This window comes from Schistocerca cancellata, chromosome 8, assembly GCF_023864275.1.
Source record: "Schistocerca cancellata isolate TAMUIC-IGC-003103 chromosome 8, iqSchCanc2.1, whole genome shotgun sequence".
Classification (NCBI taxonomy): Eukaryota; Metazoa; Arthropoda; class Insecta; order Orthoptera; family Acrididae; genus Schistocerca; species Schistocerca cancellata.
The window spans coordinates 554,725,195-554,743,193 of record NC_064633.1 but is presented as its reverse complement, the minus strand read 5'-3'; the positions used below and the strand labels follow the sequence as shown (position 1 = coordinate 554,743,193).

General features: G+C 40.6%; 1 protein-coding gene across 1 annotated transcript in view; it reads right to left on the bottom strand.

The window, feature by feature from the left end:
* Nucleotides 1–17,999, bottom strand: part of LOC126095129 (soluble guanylate cyclase 88E) — a 421,452-nt gene that overhangs the window by 30,716 nt on the left and 372,737 nt on the right. The window contains exon 11 of the mRNA XM_049909837.1: nucleotides 15,654–15,786. Within this exon, the coding sequence (XP_049765794.1) occupies nucleotides 15,654–15,786 (133 nt within the window). The remainder of the gene's footprint in view (nucleotides 1–15,653; nucleotides 15,787–17,999) is intronic.

The window sequence follows — 17,999 nt, the reverse complement described above, 5'->3', positions numbered from 1 at the left end:
AATTGTTGTAGACTCAAATGCTGCCTATGACACACTTAGCCATCACTACTAATAATGGATACAGAGTCTTACTGACAACCATTCTTCAGATGCACTAGTCGTGAGTGGAACAGGGTTAGAGGGATCAGATAGTGGGCTGAAAGTACTCTCAGCAACACACCATTAGGTGGCTTGTGGAGTGTGATGTAGATGTAGATGAAGTTCTATGGTCTAACATATTATTACACCTTTATCACCATTATTAGGTATCTCCTTCTCAGTAAAAATTTCTATCTGTAACTCCAACAGAAGAGTATCATTTAACTAAATGAGGTCTCTTCTGTCGTACTTGTCCAACAGAACAGACACCAATCATAATCATGCAGCTGGTGCATATATTTATATGAAACTGAGAATGAGGAAAGAAATGGAAAGAATGGGTGGGAAACTCATGACTCCCAGCTCCACAAGAAATTGTGGTAATGCAATGGCAAACCCTGATGCTCCACTTCTCTAGAATGGCTGCCTTAACCCCATCGGCCATCTGGATGCACTTTCCATGTGATCCAAATTCTCAACTGCAGCATGCAGTAAGTTGAGCATCTGGGTCAGACAGAAAGCATATCCAGACGTCCAAGGGGATTAAGGCAACTGTTCGAGAGAAGTAGAGTATCCAGGTTTGAGTCCCAACCCGACACAAATTTTCAACTTTCGCCACTGCATTACCACAATACCCTGTGTGGCTGGAAGTCACAAGTTTCTCACACATCCTTTCTCTTTCTTTCCCCATTCTGTGTTTAATATAGAAGAGTATCAGCTAGGAAGTAAAAAAGAAAAAAAGAAGCTTAACACCAAATCAATGTGCCTATGCCTACAATTTTTAATGTGTACACATAATGATCAGCCACTCTCAAAAAGTACCCACAGCTTCATTTGTGTAGATGAGAGCATCATAGCAAGTGAATTAGATTGTTTAACATTCTATGGGAAAACAACTACTGGCTGACTGAAGCTCACCATGCACTATATTAATAGTAGGCTAAAATCAAACCAATACAAATTGTAAATGTAAGTAAGCCATACAAGAAAAATAGAAGTATCAGTAAATATATCTCTACCGAAGCAGCCTAAGCTGCAAGCTGGCCATTGCAAGCATCTGAGTGAGCTACAGTCATGAACCTGCAGCTGGACACTGCAGAATGCTGGAGAAAGCTACTGCCAAGCCACCAGAAACAAGAAATTCTGCATTCTGTCCTAGGAGGCCAGCCATATTGCTACAGGTGGTGTTTCCACAGTCGGGTACATAATAGGAGCCTGCTTCCTGTGACAATACATCTGGCTCAGCCAGCAAAATAATCATGCATCCTCCATTTGACTAGCGTAGTTTCTTCGCCAAACTTTGATCAAATGCATGGCTAAATCACACCATGTCTCACTAAGTAGTGGCATCTTTTGGTCACAACCATTGGTCTACAAGGCGACAACTGTCCCTGATGGTTCTGGGCTGTGAATGGGATTGAGTGGGATGACACCATCATCTGACATGCCAGCCAGTCTCTGGGGAATTTGGGTTCAACTTGGAATGCCTGCACACTCCAGTGGGTCGCCATTTGGTATTTGTCAGCTGTCTGGCCTTACACTATCTAAGCTGACATGCTACTTGGTCAGCAAGGATGCCAATACGACCAGCTGCTGTTGCACTGTCAGTGCCAAGTTAGCAAAGCATTCCCGATTCTGCGCCTGCCACACTATTGAAGAACACAATATGGAAATGCAGCACTGGAGTCCAAAGCTGCTGCATGCAAACCTGCTGCCAGAAGAGCCAGTATCTGGAAGTGACATTCCAGAGCAGCAGTCTCATCATGGATTACCTCATCATGGTGCATAGAGATAAACTGTCTTTCCTGCAGTTGGGTTGGGCAGGCAGTGTCTAAATTGCCAAAAAGATGCATTTTAGAAGTGAAGGGTGATTTTGAGAGTTTGAGTTTTAAAAGTGAATTCAGGCAGTGATTTGAGTATCTGTAAAGGACTCAGTAAAAAACCGATGGAGGTTTATGCCCGATTGCAACATATTGGGGGCACAGTGCTTTGCATGTAAAATCATCCCCTACGATTTGCTTTAAGTGTGGGATGTCTGGGCATTATACATCTACATCTACATCTACATCTACATCTACATGATTACTCTGCAATTCACATTTAAGTGCTTGGCAGAGGGTTCATCGAACCACAATCATAATATCTCTCTACCATTCCACTCCCGAACAGCGCGCGGGAAATACGAACACCTAAACCTTTCTGTTTGAGCTCTGATTTCTCTCATTTTATTTTGATGATCATTCCTACCTATGTAGGTTGGGCTCAACAAAATATTTTCACATTCGGAAGAGAATGTTGGTGACTGAAATTTCGTAAATAGATCTCACCACTTTGCTTTAATGACTTCCATCCCCCATTACTTCGTGCGAATAAAGAGCTAGCTGCGTTGCACAAGAACGATGTTTTCTGAAACCATACTGCTTACGTATCAACAGATTGTTCCCTTCGAGGTGATTCATAATGTCTGAGTACAGTATATGCTCCAAAACCCTACTGCAAACCGACGTCAATGATGTAGGTCTGTAGTTCGATGGATTACTCCTAATACCCTTCTTAAACATTGGTGCGACCGGCACAATTTTCCAATCTGTAGGTACAGATCTATTGGTGAGCGAGTGGTTGTATATGATTGCTAAGAAGGGAGCTATTGTATCAGCGTAATCTGAAAGGAACCTAATTGGTATACTATCTGGACCTAAAGACTTGCCCGTATCAAGTGATTTGAGTTGCTTCGCAACCCCTAAGGTATCTACTTCTAAGAAACTCTTTCTAGCAGCTATTTGTGTTTCAAATTCTGGAATATTCCATTTGCCTTCCCTGGTGAAGGAATTTCGGAAAACTGCATTCAATAACTCCACTTTAGCGGCACAGTCGTCGGTAACAGTACCATCGGCACTGCGCAGCAAAGGTATTGACTGTGTCTTGCCGCTTGTGTACTTTACATATGACCAGAATTTTTCAGATTTTCTACCAAATTTCGAGACAATGTTTCATTGTGGAACCTATTAAAGGCATCTCACATTGAAGTCCGTGCCAAATTTTGCACGTCTGTAAATTTTAGCCAATCTTCAGGATTTTGCGTTCTTCTGAACTTTGCATGCTTTTTCCGTTGCCTCTGCAACAGCGTTCGGGCCTGTTTTGTGTACCATGGGGGATCAGTTCCATCTCTTACCAGTTTATGAGGTATTAATCTCTCAATTGCTATTGCTACTTTATCTTTGAATTTGAGCCACATCTCGTCTACATTTGCATAGTTAGTTCAGAAGGAATGGAGATTGTCACTTAGGAAGGCTTCTAGTGACACTTTATCTGCTTTTTTAAATAAAATTATTTTGTGTTTGTTTCTGGTGGATTTGGAAGAAATGGTATTGAGCCTGGCTACAACAACCTTGTGATCACTACCGTAATCCCTGTATCAGTCATGATGCTCTCTATTAGCTCTGGATTGTTTGTGGTTAAGAGGCCAAGTGTGTTTTCGCAACCGTTTACAATTCGTGTGGGTTTGTGGACTAACTGCTCGAAATAATTTTCAGAGAAAGCACCGTTCGATCTTTCGACCAACTTTGTTGTATGGGAGCGAAAGCTGGGTGGATTCAGGTTACCTTATCAACAAGGTTGAGGTTACGGATATGAAAGTAGCTAGGATGATTGCAGGTACTAGTAGATGGGAACAATGGCAGGAGGGTGTCCACAATGAGGAAATCAAAGAAAAACTGGGAATGAACTCTATAGATGTAGCAGTCAGGGCGAACAGGCTTAGATGGTGGGGTCATGTTACACGCATGGGAGAAGCAAGGTTACCCAAGAGACTCATGGATTCAGCAGTAGAGGGTAGGAGGAGTCGGGGCAGACCGAGGAGAAGGTACCTGGATTCGGTTAAGAATGATTTTGAAGTAATAGGTTTAACATCAGAAGAGGCACCAATGTTAGCACTGAATAGGGGATCATGGAGGAACTGTATAAGGGGGGCTATGCTCCAGACTGAACGCTGAAAGGCATAATCAGTCTTAAATGATGATGATGATGATGATGAGAAAGCATTTAGGACAATCTCGGAAGATGTTTTCTGTCTACCACCGGTTTTGAACAAGTATTTTTACCAACATATTGAGGGAAGGTTGAAGTCCCCACCAACTATAACCGTATGAGTGGGGTATTTATTTGTTACGAAATTCAAATTTTCTCTGAACTGTTCAGCAACTATATCATCGGAGTCTGGGGGTCGGTAGAAGGAGCCAATTATTAACTTAGTTCGGCTGTTAAGTATAACCGCCACCCATACCAATTCACACAGAGTATCTACTTCAACTTCACTACAAGATAAACCACTACTGTCAGACACAAACACTCCACCACCAATTCTGCTTAATCTATCTTTCCTGAACACCATCTGAGACTTCGTAAAAATTTCTGCAGAACTTATTTCAGGCTTTAGCCAGCTTTCTGTATCTATAATGATTTCAGCTTCTGTGCTTTCTATTAGCGCTTGAAGCTCAGGGACTTTCCCAGCACAGCTACAACAATTTACAACTACAATTCTGACTGTTCCTTGATCCAAGCACGTCTTGTATTTGCCATGCACCCTTTGAGATTGCAGCCCGCCCCGTACTTTCCCAAGGCCTTCTAACCTAAAAAACCGCCCAGTCCATGCCACTCAGCCTCCGCTACCCATGCAGCTGCCAGATGAGTGTAGTGAACTCCTGACCTATTCAGCGGAACCTGAAACCCCACCACCCTATGGCGCAAGTCAAGGAATCTGCAGCCAACACGGTCGCAAAACCGTCTGAGCCTCTGATTCAGACCCTCCACCTGGCTCTGCACCAAAGGTCCGCAGTCGGTTCTGTCAACAATGCTGCAGATGGTGAGATCTGCCTTCATCTCGTAAGCAAGACCGGCAGCCTTCACCAAATCAGATAGCCGGTGGAATCCAGAGAGAATTTCCTCAGATCCAAAGCGACACACGTCATTAGTGCCGACATGTGCCACCACCTGCAGCTGGCTGCACCCTGTGCTCTTCATGGCATCCGGAAGGACCCTTTCCACATTAGGAATGTCTACACCCGGAATGCACACAGAGTGCACACTGGATTTCTTCCCCTCCTTAGCCGCCATATCCCTGGAGCTCCCAACTACCAATAAGCCCACCCTCTGCGACTGCCCGGATCTTGAAGGCTGAGAATCATCCTCTGAAACAGGGCAGGCAGCTGCATCTGGCTCAGCCAGAGACAGTACCTGAAACCTGTTTGTCAGACGCACCGGGGAGGCTTTCTGATCAGCCTCCGGGGGCGTCTTTCGCTGCCTGCCACACCTTGGAACGACCTCCCAATCAACCACAGGCGAGGGCTCAGCCCCACTGCGGGCAGCAAGTGGCAAGTGGCGCAACCACAGCGGCAGACCGATCTGGGGACAAACGGGACGAGGTTGACATCCCCGTGATACCCAAGTCCGGCTCCTCACAGTGGTGCCCATTGGCAACAGCCTCAAGCTGCGCGACCGAAGTCAGTGCCGCCTGCAGCTGTGAGCGAAGGGATGCCAACTCAGCCCTCTACATTGGGCCAGGTGGTTTAGAGGTTGCTCATAGTTTGCACTGAGAAGTAAGAATTTGATTTAGGTGTGTTCACTGGCAGTAAACATGGCTGTTGTGTTGTTGATTGGTTCCTTTATTATCATTTTTTTTGTTGTTGTGGATGCAGGCTCTGCAATGGACAAACTGTGTAGTGAGAATGTTACTACCACGGAAGTGGTTTTGACCTTACTGAATCAGATGGTGTAAATGCAGGTAGATAATATGGAGCTATGCAAGCAATTGTATCGTTATGGGAAAACAGGAGGGAACAATCCTAATCTAGTATGTCAGTACCCTAGTCTTTGGTTTTGTGGATAAGGCAGGGGAAGACATGTTGGCATTCATAGACAAACTGTGAACTGCCACAAAACTACACTACTGGCCATTAAAATTGCTACACCAAGAAGAAGTGCAGATGATAAATGGGGATTCATTGGACAAATATATTATACTAGAACTGACATGTGATTACATTTTCACGCAATTTGGGTGCATAGATCCTCAGAAATCATTACCCAGAACAACCACCTCTGGCTGTAATAACGGCCTTGATACACCTGGGCATTGAGTCAAACAGAGCTTGGATGATGTGTACAGGTACAGCTGCCCATGCAGCTTCAACACGATACCACAGTTCATCAAGAGTACTGGCTGGCTTATTGTGACGAGCCAGTTGCTTGGCCACCATTGACAAGACGTTTTCAATTGGTGAGAGATCTGGAGAATGTGCTGAGCATGGCAGCAGTCAAACATTTTCTGTATCCAGAAAGGCCCGTACAGGACCTGCAACATGTGGTCGTGCATTATCCTCCTGAAATGTAGGGTTTCGCAGGGATCAAATGAAGGGTAGAGCCACTGGTCGTAACACATCTGAAATGCAACGTCCACTGTTCAAAGTGCCGTCAATGCGAACAAGAGGTGACCAAGATGTGTACCATCACCCCGGGTGATATGCCAGTATGGCGATGACGAATACATGCTTCCAATATGCGTACACTGCGAAGTCGCATTAATGGATGCGACCATCATGATGCTGTAAACAGAACCTGGATTCATCTGAAAAAATGACGTTTTGCCATTCGTGCACCCAGGTTCATTGTTGAGGCGCTCCTGTCTGTGATGCAGCGTCAAGGGTAACTGCAACCATGGTCTCCGAGCTGATAGTTCATGCTGCTGCAAACATCGCATACTGTACGTGCAGATGGTTGTTGTCTTGCAAACGTCCCCATGTGTTGACTCAGGGATTGAGATGTGGCTGCACGATCCGTTACAGCGATATGGATAAGATGCCTGGCATCTCGACTGCTAGTGATATGAGGCCGTTGTGATCCAGCATGGTGTTCTGTATTACCTTCCTGAACCCACCGATTCCATATTCTGCTAACAGTCATTGGATTTCAACCAAAGCGAGCAGCAATGTTGCGATACGATAAACCGCAATCACGGTAGGCTACAATCCAATCTTTATCAAAGTTGGAAATGTGATGGTACGCATTTCTCCACCTTACACGAGGCATCACAACAACGTTTCACCAGGCAATGCCGGTCAACTGCTGTTTGTGTATGAGAAATCAGTTGGAAACTTTCCTCATGTCAGCACGTTGTAGGTGTCGCCACTGGCGCCAACCTTGTGTGAATGCTCAGAAAAGCTGATCATTTGCATATCACAGCATCTTCTTCCTGTCAGTTAAATTTCGCATCTGTAGCATGTCATCTTTGTGGTGTAGCAATTTTAATGGCCAGTAGTGTAAGATGTTGGTCAAAAGAAAAACTCTTATATCTGGTCAAGTTACACTTGATGGGAGATGCTAAAGCAAATGTGACGTATCACAAAAAAATTAAGAAATGAGCGCGAATCTGAAATTTTAAGGAAATGTTTTGTGTAATGTTGCAGAAGGAAACTTACCTGTAGACATTAGAGAGAGCATTAAACAATGTGCTGCGAAGACAGAGAGAGTCCATGAAAAACTTTCTCGGTAGTGTTAGATACAGTTTCCCAAGAACTTCGCAGAACCCGTAGCTGCTGCAACAGCATTACAGGAGACTGATATGGTGACCTGAGTTTGGGATATGGAGTTAAAAGTTCCATGTGCAGACAGGCAGGGCACATAAAGTGGAAATGTTATTAATGACAGTGTAGGAAATGGGTGTGAACAGGGCATCTGGAGTGGAAGTGTAGGCAGAAGTCTACCAAAGAGCATGACAGACTGATTAAATTTTGTGTGGCTCAACAGCCTGCTGCAAGTCTTTCAACTGGCCACCACTTCAGTGACTAGCGTGTCAGTAACCTACCCCAGTAGCAGTCCTACATCTACATGGATACTCTGCAATCCATCCACACGTGGTGGAGGGTACCTGTATCACTACTAGTCATTTCCTTTCCTGTTCCACTAACAAACAGAACTAGGGAGAACAATTGCCTATATGCCTCTGTATGGGACATTATTTCTTGTATCTTACTTTCATGGTCCTTACACACAATGTTTGTTGGAGACAACAGAATCGTTTTGCCATCAGCTTCAAATATCAGTTCTCTAAATTTTGTCAGTAGTGTTCCATGAAAAGAGCATTGATTTCCCCCAAGGGGTTCCCAGTTGAGTTCCAAAAGCATCTCCCGTAAAACTTGCATGATGTTCAAAACTACCAGTAACAAATCTAGCAGCCCACCTCTGAAGTACTTCAATGGCTTCCTTTAATCCAACTTGACACAGATCCCAAAAACTCTAGCAGTACCCAAGAATAAGTGGCACTAGCATCCTATATGCAGTCTCCTTTATGGATGATTCACACTTTCCTATAATTCTCCCAATAAACCAAAGCTAACCATTCGCATTTCCTACCACAGACCCTCTCATGCTCGTTCCACTTCATGTAGCTTTACATCGCTATGCCAAGATATTTAAATGGCATGACTTTGTCAAGCAGGACACTGCTAATGCTGTACCCAAGTACTATAGGTCTGTTTTTCATACTCATCTGCACTCAATTACATTTTCCTACATTTAGAGCTAGCTGCCATTCATCAGACCAGCTATAAATTTTGTTTAAGTCGTCTTGTAACTTCCTACAGTCACTCAACTTTGACACTGTACCATACACCACAACATCATCAACAAACATCTGCAGATTCCTGCCCACCCTGTCCATAACATCATTTATGTATATAGAGAGTAACAGTGGTCCTATCCTACTTCTTTGAGTCATACCTGATGATGCCCCCATCTCTGACAAACACTCGCTTTAGAGGATAACTTACTGGTTTCTATGACTTAAGAAGTCTTCAAACCACCTATATATCTGTGAAAGTATTGCATAAGCTTATACTTTCTTTAACAGCCTCCCGGGAATCTATAAATATGGAATCTGCTTGTTACCCTTCATCCATAGTTTGCAGTATACCATTTGAGAAAAGCGCAATCTGAGTTTTGCATAAGTGGTGCTTTCTAAAACCATGAAGATTTCTGGACATAAGCTTCTTGGTCTCAAGAAAATTTATTACATTCAAACTGAGAATATATTCAATGATTTTGCAGCAAACCAATGTTAGGGATATTGATCTGCAAATTTTGCAAGTCTGTTATTTCACCCTTCTTATACACAGGAGACACTTGCGCATTTTTTCACTCACTTGGGACTTTGTGCTGGGATGTAGATTCACAATAAATGCAAGATAAGAAAGGGACCAATGCTGTAGAGTACTCCAAAAAACTGGACTGGGATTCCATCTGGATCTATCCATCTATCTATCTATCTACCTATCTATCTATCGCTTGCGCCTTTATCATGTGGTCGCACAGGGTCAGCGTGGTTAGGTATGGATTTGGCAATGTTAATGTTAACGGGTGGCCGGATGCCCTTCCTGCTGCCACCCTGTAACCCTGGGGACAGAATGAGTGTACCCAGCTGTCTGTGGCTAGTGCAATCCATGGAATAATGCGAACATGTTCTGATGTCTGTGAGCCATGTAACTGAGGTGGGACGTAGGGACCAGCCCAGTATTCACCTAGGGAGATGTGGAAAACTGCCTAGAAACCACATCCAGGCTGGCCTGCATATCAGCCCGCATCATTAATCCACCGGGCAGATTTGATCCAGGGCCAGTGCGCCTGACCCGCGTCCGGGAAGCAGCACGTTAATGCTCTCGGCTAACCTGGTGGGTCTGGGATTCCATCTGGATCTTGTCACTTATTTGTTTTCAACTCCTTTAGTTGTTTCTCTATGCCAGTGATGCATTTTACTAGGTCATCCATACAGGAATCTGTACAGTTCTCCTGTGTGAACAATTTCTTGAACATGAAACTTAAAACTTCAGCTTTTGTTTTGCTGTCTTCAACTGCCACACCAGACTGGTCAACAAGTGACTGGATGGAAGCATTACAACCACTCAGTGATTTTATGTAGGCCTAAAATTTTCTTACATTATCTGCCAGATCTGTTGATAAGGTATAACAGTGGTAGTACTTGTATACTTCATGTATAGATCTTTTCCAGACTTACAAAGCTCTACTAACCTTTACTTGTTGTCATTTGCATGTTCTCCTTTGAAGCAAGAGTAACAGCCTCTGCTTCCTCAGCATTTTCCAAATATTTTTATTACACCATTGTTTGCCTTTTTCATGCTTTATCCACTTGTTGTTGTTGTTGTTGCAGTCTTCAGTCCTGAGACTTGTTCGATGCAGCTCACCATGCTACTCTATCCTGTGCAAGCTTCTTCATCTCCCAGTACCTACTGCAACCTACATCCTTTTGAATCTGCTTAGTGTATTCATCTCTTTGTCTCCCTCTACGATTTTTACCCTTCACGCTGCCCTCCAGTACTAAATTGGTGATCCCTTGATGCCTCATAACATGTCCTACCAACCGATCCCTTCTTCTAGTCAAGTTGTGCCACAAACTCCTCTTCTCCCCAATCCTATCCAATACCTCCTCATTAGTTATGTGATCTACCCATCTAATCTTCAGCATTCTTCTGGAACACCACATTTCAAAAGCTTCTATTCTCTTCTTGTCCAAACTATTTATCGTCCATGTTTCACTTCCATACATGGCTACACTCCATACAAATACTTTCAGAAACGACTTCCTGACACTTAAATCTATATTCAATGTTAACAAATTTCTCTTCTTCAGAAACACTTTCCTTGCCATTGCCAGTCTACATTTTATATCGTCTCTACTTTGACCATCATCAGTTATTTTGCTCCCCAAATAGCAAAACTCCTTTACTACTTTAAGTGTCTCATTTCCTAATCTAATTCCCTCAGCATCACCCGAATTAATTCGACTACATTCCATTATCCTCGTTTTGCTTCTGTTGATGTTCATCTTATATCCTCTTTTCAAGACACTATCCATTCCGTTCAACTGCTCTTTCAAGTCCTTTGCTGTCTGTGACAGAATTACAATGTCATTGGCGAACCTTAAAGTTTTTATTTCTTCTCCATGGATTTTAATAGCTACTCCAAATTTTTCTTTTGTTTCCTTCACTGCTTGCTCAATATAAAGATTGAATAACATCAGGGAGAGGCTACAACCCTGTCTCACTCCCTTCCCAACCACTGCTTCCCTTTCATGGCCCTCCACTCTGATAACTGCCATCTGGTTTCTGTACAAATTGTAAATAGCCTTTTGCTCCCTGTATTTTACCCCTGCCACCTTCAGAATTTGAAAGAGAGTATACCAGTCAACATTGTCAAATGCTTTCTTTACTTACTAGGCACTTTCTCTACTTACTAGGCACATAATTCTCCAGATCACAATTTGCTCACAATTCCTCTGTGTCCATTTTGCTGCAACTAAGTCCTGCTAGGGAAAGGGGACCTGTGGATAATGGGGAACCTGGACCACTTGTCATTCCTGGTGAATCTCCACGTTGTTTGGAGGTGAAAGCTTGGTTAAAGGCAGACCAGGATCATATCGTATGATCTCCAGGTTTCCAGGCATGTCCTTTTTACTGTTAGATCATCAGTCCTGACATAATAGATGGACGTGAGGTGGGAATAGTAACCCAGTGTTAAATAATAATGGGAGGTCCAAAGCTGTCAAGCAAATGTGCCCATTGAATATAAACACAGCCAAAATGTGTGCAATGCAAAATTTTGTTTAATGAGTGGAAAGAAACATAAATTTTTTATTGAACGCAGGTTTGTAGGTACCTATGGCAAGTTTGGACCTCATAGGGGTTGGATGTTTGGTGCACCACAGTGTGTAAGTCAAGTGAGGTGGGTGGAAATGATGTACATTTGCTGTGTTCAGATGTTGAGTTTGCAGATTGGGCAAAAAATTTGTGGGCTTTTACAGATGTTTCATATAATTTAGACAATGACTTCTGTGCAATCTGAGGGTTCAATTTCTTGTCTGAACATCATGAGAACTAATCTTGATGAGCACTTGGCAGCCCTCAGTGAGACAGCATTCTACATAGGTGAAACTGCAGACAGTGCTTCAAGGTTCATCCCAGGTGCATGAGGAACCATTTTAACTGCATGTACAGCCACTAAGTATCAATTTGTGTGGTAGTTGGCCTTGCACTGGATATATAAGTACCCAGTAGGACAGTTTATAATGGGAAGGATCCTCCATGGTATACAGTCACTGTAAAGAAACTTCTAAAGAAACAGACTACTGCATAATAGGTGTAAAACATAGTGTGGGGCTACATATACAGAGATGCTGAAGGAAATGTATTTGGGTGTAAAACGAGTACTCAGTGATGTCTTCAGTGACTGCCGTTGGTAGGGTATTGTCAGACAATCTTACACAAAACCCAAAGAAATTCTGGTCATATATAACAGCTGTCAGCAGTACGAAAGTTAGTGTCCACACAATTATGGATGTGGTGGAAACAGAAATTGAGGGTAGGAAAGCAAAAGCAGAAATGCTAAACTGTATTTTCAAATGTTCCTTTACAAAGGAAAACCCAGGAGAACTTCCTGTTTAATCCTTGTACCACTCAAAAGATGAGTGAAATAAGTGTTATGTCAGTGGTGTTGAGAAACAGCTGAAATAATTAAAATTGAGCAGAGCTCCAGGATCGGATGGAATTGCTATCAGATTCTGAACTGAATTTGTGACTGAATTAGCCCAGCCTTTAAGTGCCATCTAGTACAGATCCCTCTGACAAAAAACAGTGTCCAGTCACACCCCTCTACAAGAAGGGTTGCAGAGTTGATCCATAAAATTACTGTCCATCCTTGACATCCATTTGTTGCAGAATCGTAGAACATATTCTGAGCTCAAACATAATGAGACATCTTAAATAGAATGATCTCCTCCATGCTAGACAGGGTTGATTCTGAAAACATCAGTCATGGGAAACCCAACTCACACTTTTCAAACATAACATTTAGGAAGCTTTAGATCAAGGCAGACAGGTAGATGAAGTGTTTCTTGATTTTTGAGAAGTATTTGACTCAGTATCACATTTACACTCATTATCAAAAGTAAAATAGTATGACATAGCAAGTGAAATTTGTGACTGAACTGAGGATGTTTTGGTAGGGAGGATGCAGCAAGTTGTCTTGAATAGAGAGTAATTGACAGATGTAGAAGTATCTTGAGGTGTGCATGAGCTAAATCTGTTGAGACCCTTGCTCTGCATGTTGTATATTAATGACCTCGAAGATGATATTAATAGTATCTCAGACTTTTTGCATATGAAGCAGTTGTATATAATGAAATACTGTCTGAGAGCAGCTGCATAAATATTCAGTCAGGTTTTGGTGAGATTTCGAAGTGGTGCAAAAATTGGCAGCTTGCTTTAAATGTTCAGAAATGTAAAATTGTGCAGTTAAAAAATGTATTATCCTATGACTATAATATCAATGTCTCTGGTAATCCATCAATGACATTTGGACAGCAGCTGGACATTAAGTACTTGAAAAATGATAATTGAAACCAAAGCTGTATTGTAATTTATGTCATTTATTCAAAACATGCTAACAGTTTCAATGCTGAAAAGCATTATCTTCAGGTACCAAGTGTAATCTGCCATCAACATATGAACCACAGTGACAAATTGTGACTTCAAATGGAAACAGTACAGATTATTAAGCATGCTTATTAAGCATTACTTCCAGTAACAAGCCCACCAATGGGTAGATGTCTGACCATTGGTGGGCTTGTTACTTAAAGTGCTTATGAAATTTGAAACTGAAGGATTGAATAAAAAGATTGTTTCAGCACAACTGAATCTGTCACAGAAATCCAGTGCTCCATTCCCTAATCATACTGTGTGGCACCATTAACTAATTATTTGACATACAAATTTATATAAATTAGCTAAAGGGGGAATCCCCATGGCAGCATAGTATTAATAATATTGTCCATAGAACTTTGTCATTTTCCACCTATCTAACATGTAGTTACAGCAGTTTACTTCCGGCTCACTGTGATTCCTACAACACTGGTAAGGTCTTATAGGACCAAACTACTCAGGTCATCGGCCCCTAAGCCTACACACTACTTAATCTAACTTGAACTAACTTATGCTATGGACAACACACACACCCATGCCTGAGGGACGACTCAAACCTCCAATGGGGGGGCCCACAACACTAATTTTGATCTTTTTGTCATTATAAACTAAAACATAATAGTCAAATTCCACAATTATTCATACATTTTTCTATAACTAGAACCACTAAACACTAGTTGGGGTAGTCCTTGTCTGGTTACCAACCAGTTAATACTTTACAACTACCACAAGTAAAAATGTATCCAATTTTCTTTGTTTATCTCTATGAAGACCATTGGTGGGCTGTTTCAATTAGCATGCATTTGGTATTCATGTTGTTAACATCTTTGTGTTAAACGTTTTTGTGACCCACTCGATGAAGAATCCATTACTGACAATAAGCATTTAACTTGTGGTTTATGAACATTTAAATAGTCACAGAGACACAGTTCTGAAATAGGTGAATAAGTATGTTGCCACTGTTTAAAATGTGTACCTGATAGCCTGTGTTGCATAAACTACCTGTAAAATCAATAGAAGAAGCTGATAATTGCAATGTGTTTTGAGAGTAACAAACATAAAAAATTTCATGTTTATCTCAGTGGTGTTATGTGAGTTATTTAACATCAGATTGCTAGATTCATCAGACTGAGGAAGAGTGATGTTAATATTTCAAAGCTGTCATGGTATTGCTGTAAACACAGATCAGTAACTCTGCAAACACCAAAAAATATATTTTGCTTCAATGATTATTAGCCATATCACAGTTTGTCAAAAGTATTGCCAGTGGGAAATTGCAAATATATAAATTTTTAAGTAAAGGATCTCCAGAATGAAATGTTTGTTACAATGTGTGGCAACAGAGTGGGTGATCAGTACCATACTTCAGGAGGTAAAATTGTATGTACTTCCAATGAACACACAAAAAAATAAAAAAAAACAAACATCAAAGCTATGGGAACTATTAGTTTTTTCCTCAGGGAAGAAAGATGGATAAAATGGAACCTATCCCTTTTTTCTCTCTGAGGAAGGTACCAATAGCTCTTAATGCTAAGACTGTTTTTTTTTTGTTGTTTTTATATGTTTCTGTTGACAATATGTACAATTTTAGCTCCTGGAGGTAAGCACTAGACAACCATTTTGTCTTAATGTAAATTTATAGTTTTGTCAGTTGAATATTCCCTTTGACAAAAGAGATACTGATAGACTTGTGCCCAAATCTTTAATGCAAAATTCACACGTATGTATCCAGCACTTCAACAATATTTGATTACACAGAAACCTGACAGTCATGTAATGTCAAAAGAATGGCACGAGGATATAAGCTACAAGCACCTTGATATATTTATATATAACCAGTTCATGGGTTATTAAATAAACCATTACTGTCTTACTTTGTTGAGGAATGCCAAGTGGCAGAAATTGGGTTGGCCTCTAATGAAATCATGCAGGCGCTCATTTTTTAAAAGCATTTTCAGAAGGGTCACTGAAAGGGCAGAAAATTGAAATGACGCAAAGGAAAGGATATAAATAGTTAACATCAGATTATCTTACCTGTTGAAGGATCTTTGAGGTCTGTGATTGCCTCCACCATGTCAAGGGCCATATCACATACTTTCTCTGCATGGTTCTTTTCTTTCTCTGGAGCACCGGACACAACCATGTAAGCATCACCTATGGTCTCTACCTGGCGGCGCAAGACAGAAATATCCTGGTCAGGCCTATTTCGCACAAATGCCTTTTGTGCGTGAGACAATGATGGAGGCCAAAGAAAGAAGGGGAAAGAAAAGAAACAGAAAACTTAAGAGAGTCATGCAGACTGTAACTAAAAGGATCTCACTGAAAAGAAACCACTAAATGAGAGAAATAGTGGATAGATATCATACAGGAGGATGAGCTAACTAGTTTTAGTATGGGTGCTAGAAACTTAATACGCAGAAAGGTTTAGTTACTTACTGTAATTATTACTCATAAATAGGCTATTTTCCATCAAGAAAATGAAGCGTCAAAGTTTAAGTCATTTGTGTAGTAGAATTATTGTTATTATTATTTATGTTATTATTGTTATTATTATTATTATTATTATTGCTTAAGTAATAGGAAAATTTTTGCTGCACTAATAAGAAAAGTACGATTCAGACTACATTTGCTGATTTTCAGAAAATTTAGAAATAACACTTATTTCTTAATGATTTGGTTTTTCAGTTTTGAATTGATTTGAAATTAACCAAATAAAAACTTTCATGTTGTGGAAGGAACATAATGAGTAACATTGGAATTATTATATTTTGTACTTTCTCATCATTCAGGATACAAACATTCTGTTTCTAACTGTGGTTGAGAACGTTACATTTCTTGCTCTGTGTAAATCACCCCCCCCCCCCCCTTTTCTTTTTTTAAAAAAGAAGGCTTTTAAAGTATCAGTCTAATGGAGTGGTTTGTAACACTTAGATTTAGGATTGGTGGATATTAAATTTCAAATATGTTTTGGCACGTTTTAAGAAACGATATAGCAACAATGAATAGAAATGCTAGGTATATGATTTTAAAAATGTTGACTTTCATTACTGTTGTTTGTTCAGTCTATAATAGTAATATAACTTTTTAATGTTACATTCATGTAACTAACAACACTTAATATCTTAGAAGAAACAAAATCACCAGAACAAATAAATAAATAAATAAAAAGCAGGTAACAGAAAATCATAAAAACAGGTTTCAAACACATGGTGGAGATTATTTTTTACCATTGCTCATTATTCCCTTTCATGTTCTGCTTGCAACTTGATCCATAGGCAAACTATAGAGCTAATAATAAAGCCAGAAAAGAAGGTTATTTGTTGTTATAAGCTTGTGTCAAAAGACTAGTTTGATACAATTTTCCATGCTAGCCTACATTGTACAAGCCTCTTAATCTTTGTATAGCCACTGCAACTTAGATCCATTTGAACTTGTTTACTGTAGTCAAACCTTGGTCTCCATCTAGAAGCTTTACTCTCGACACTTCCCTCTACTACTAAATTAACTATTCATTGATGTTTCAGAATGTGTCCTATCATTCTGTTCCTTCTTTTAATCAAGCTTTGCTATAAATTCTTTTTAATTAATTTTTCCATATATATGCAGCCAGCTTTTGTTACAGCAGATCTCCTCTTATCTGAAATGTTTATTGCACATGTTTCACTACCTTGCATGGCTGTACCACAGACAAATATATTCAGAAGATGGTTCATGAAATCTAATGTTATTTTAGATTGTACTGTATTCCTCATTTTTAGGAAAGCTTTTATTTTTATTGCCAGTTCCACTTTATATCCACTTTACTTCTACCTTCACCGATTATTTTGCTGTCCTATCCACTGTTCTTAGTTTTGCATTTCCTAATCCAGTTCCCTCAGTATAACCTGATTCAATTTGACTGCACTGAATATCCTGTGTTTTACTTTTATTTGTGTGCATCTTATAATGCTTTTCAAGACACTATGCATTCTTATAACTGGGAATAACAATTATGAACAACTTCAGTTGTAACAATGACTTAGATAATGGGTAATATGGCGAGGAAGATGAACCAAAGACTGTGTTTTATTAGCAGATCACAAAGAACATGCAAAAGAATTATAGAGAGGCTGTCTACACTATGCTTTTCCATCTTCTGCTAGAGTATTGCTGTGCAGTATGGAATCCTTGCCAGATTGCACTGACTGAGGACATCAAAAAAATACAAAATGAACTGCCCCTCACTGAACTATGATTAAATAGGAGAGACAGTGACATAGATATGATACATGGATTTTGGTGGCAATCATTATAACAAAAGCATTTTTCGTTGTAGAAACATCCTTTCACTAAATTTCAGTCTCCAACATTGTCCTCCAAATGCAAAAATATTTTGTTAAC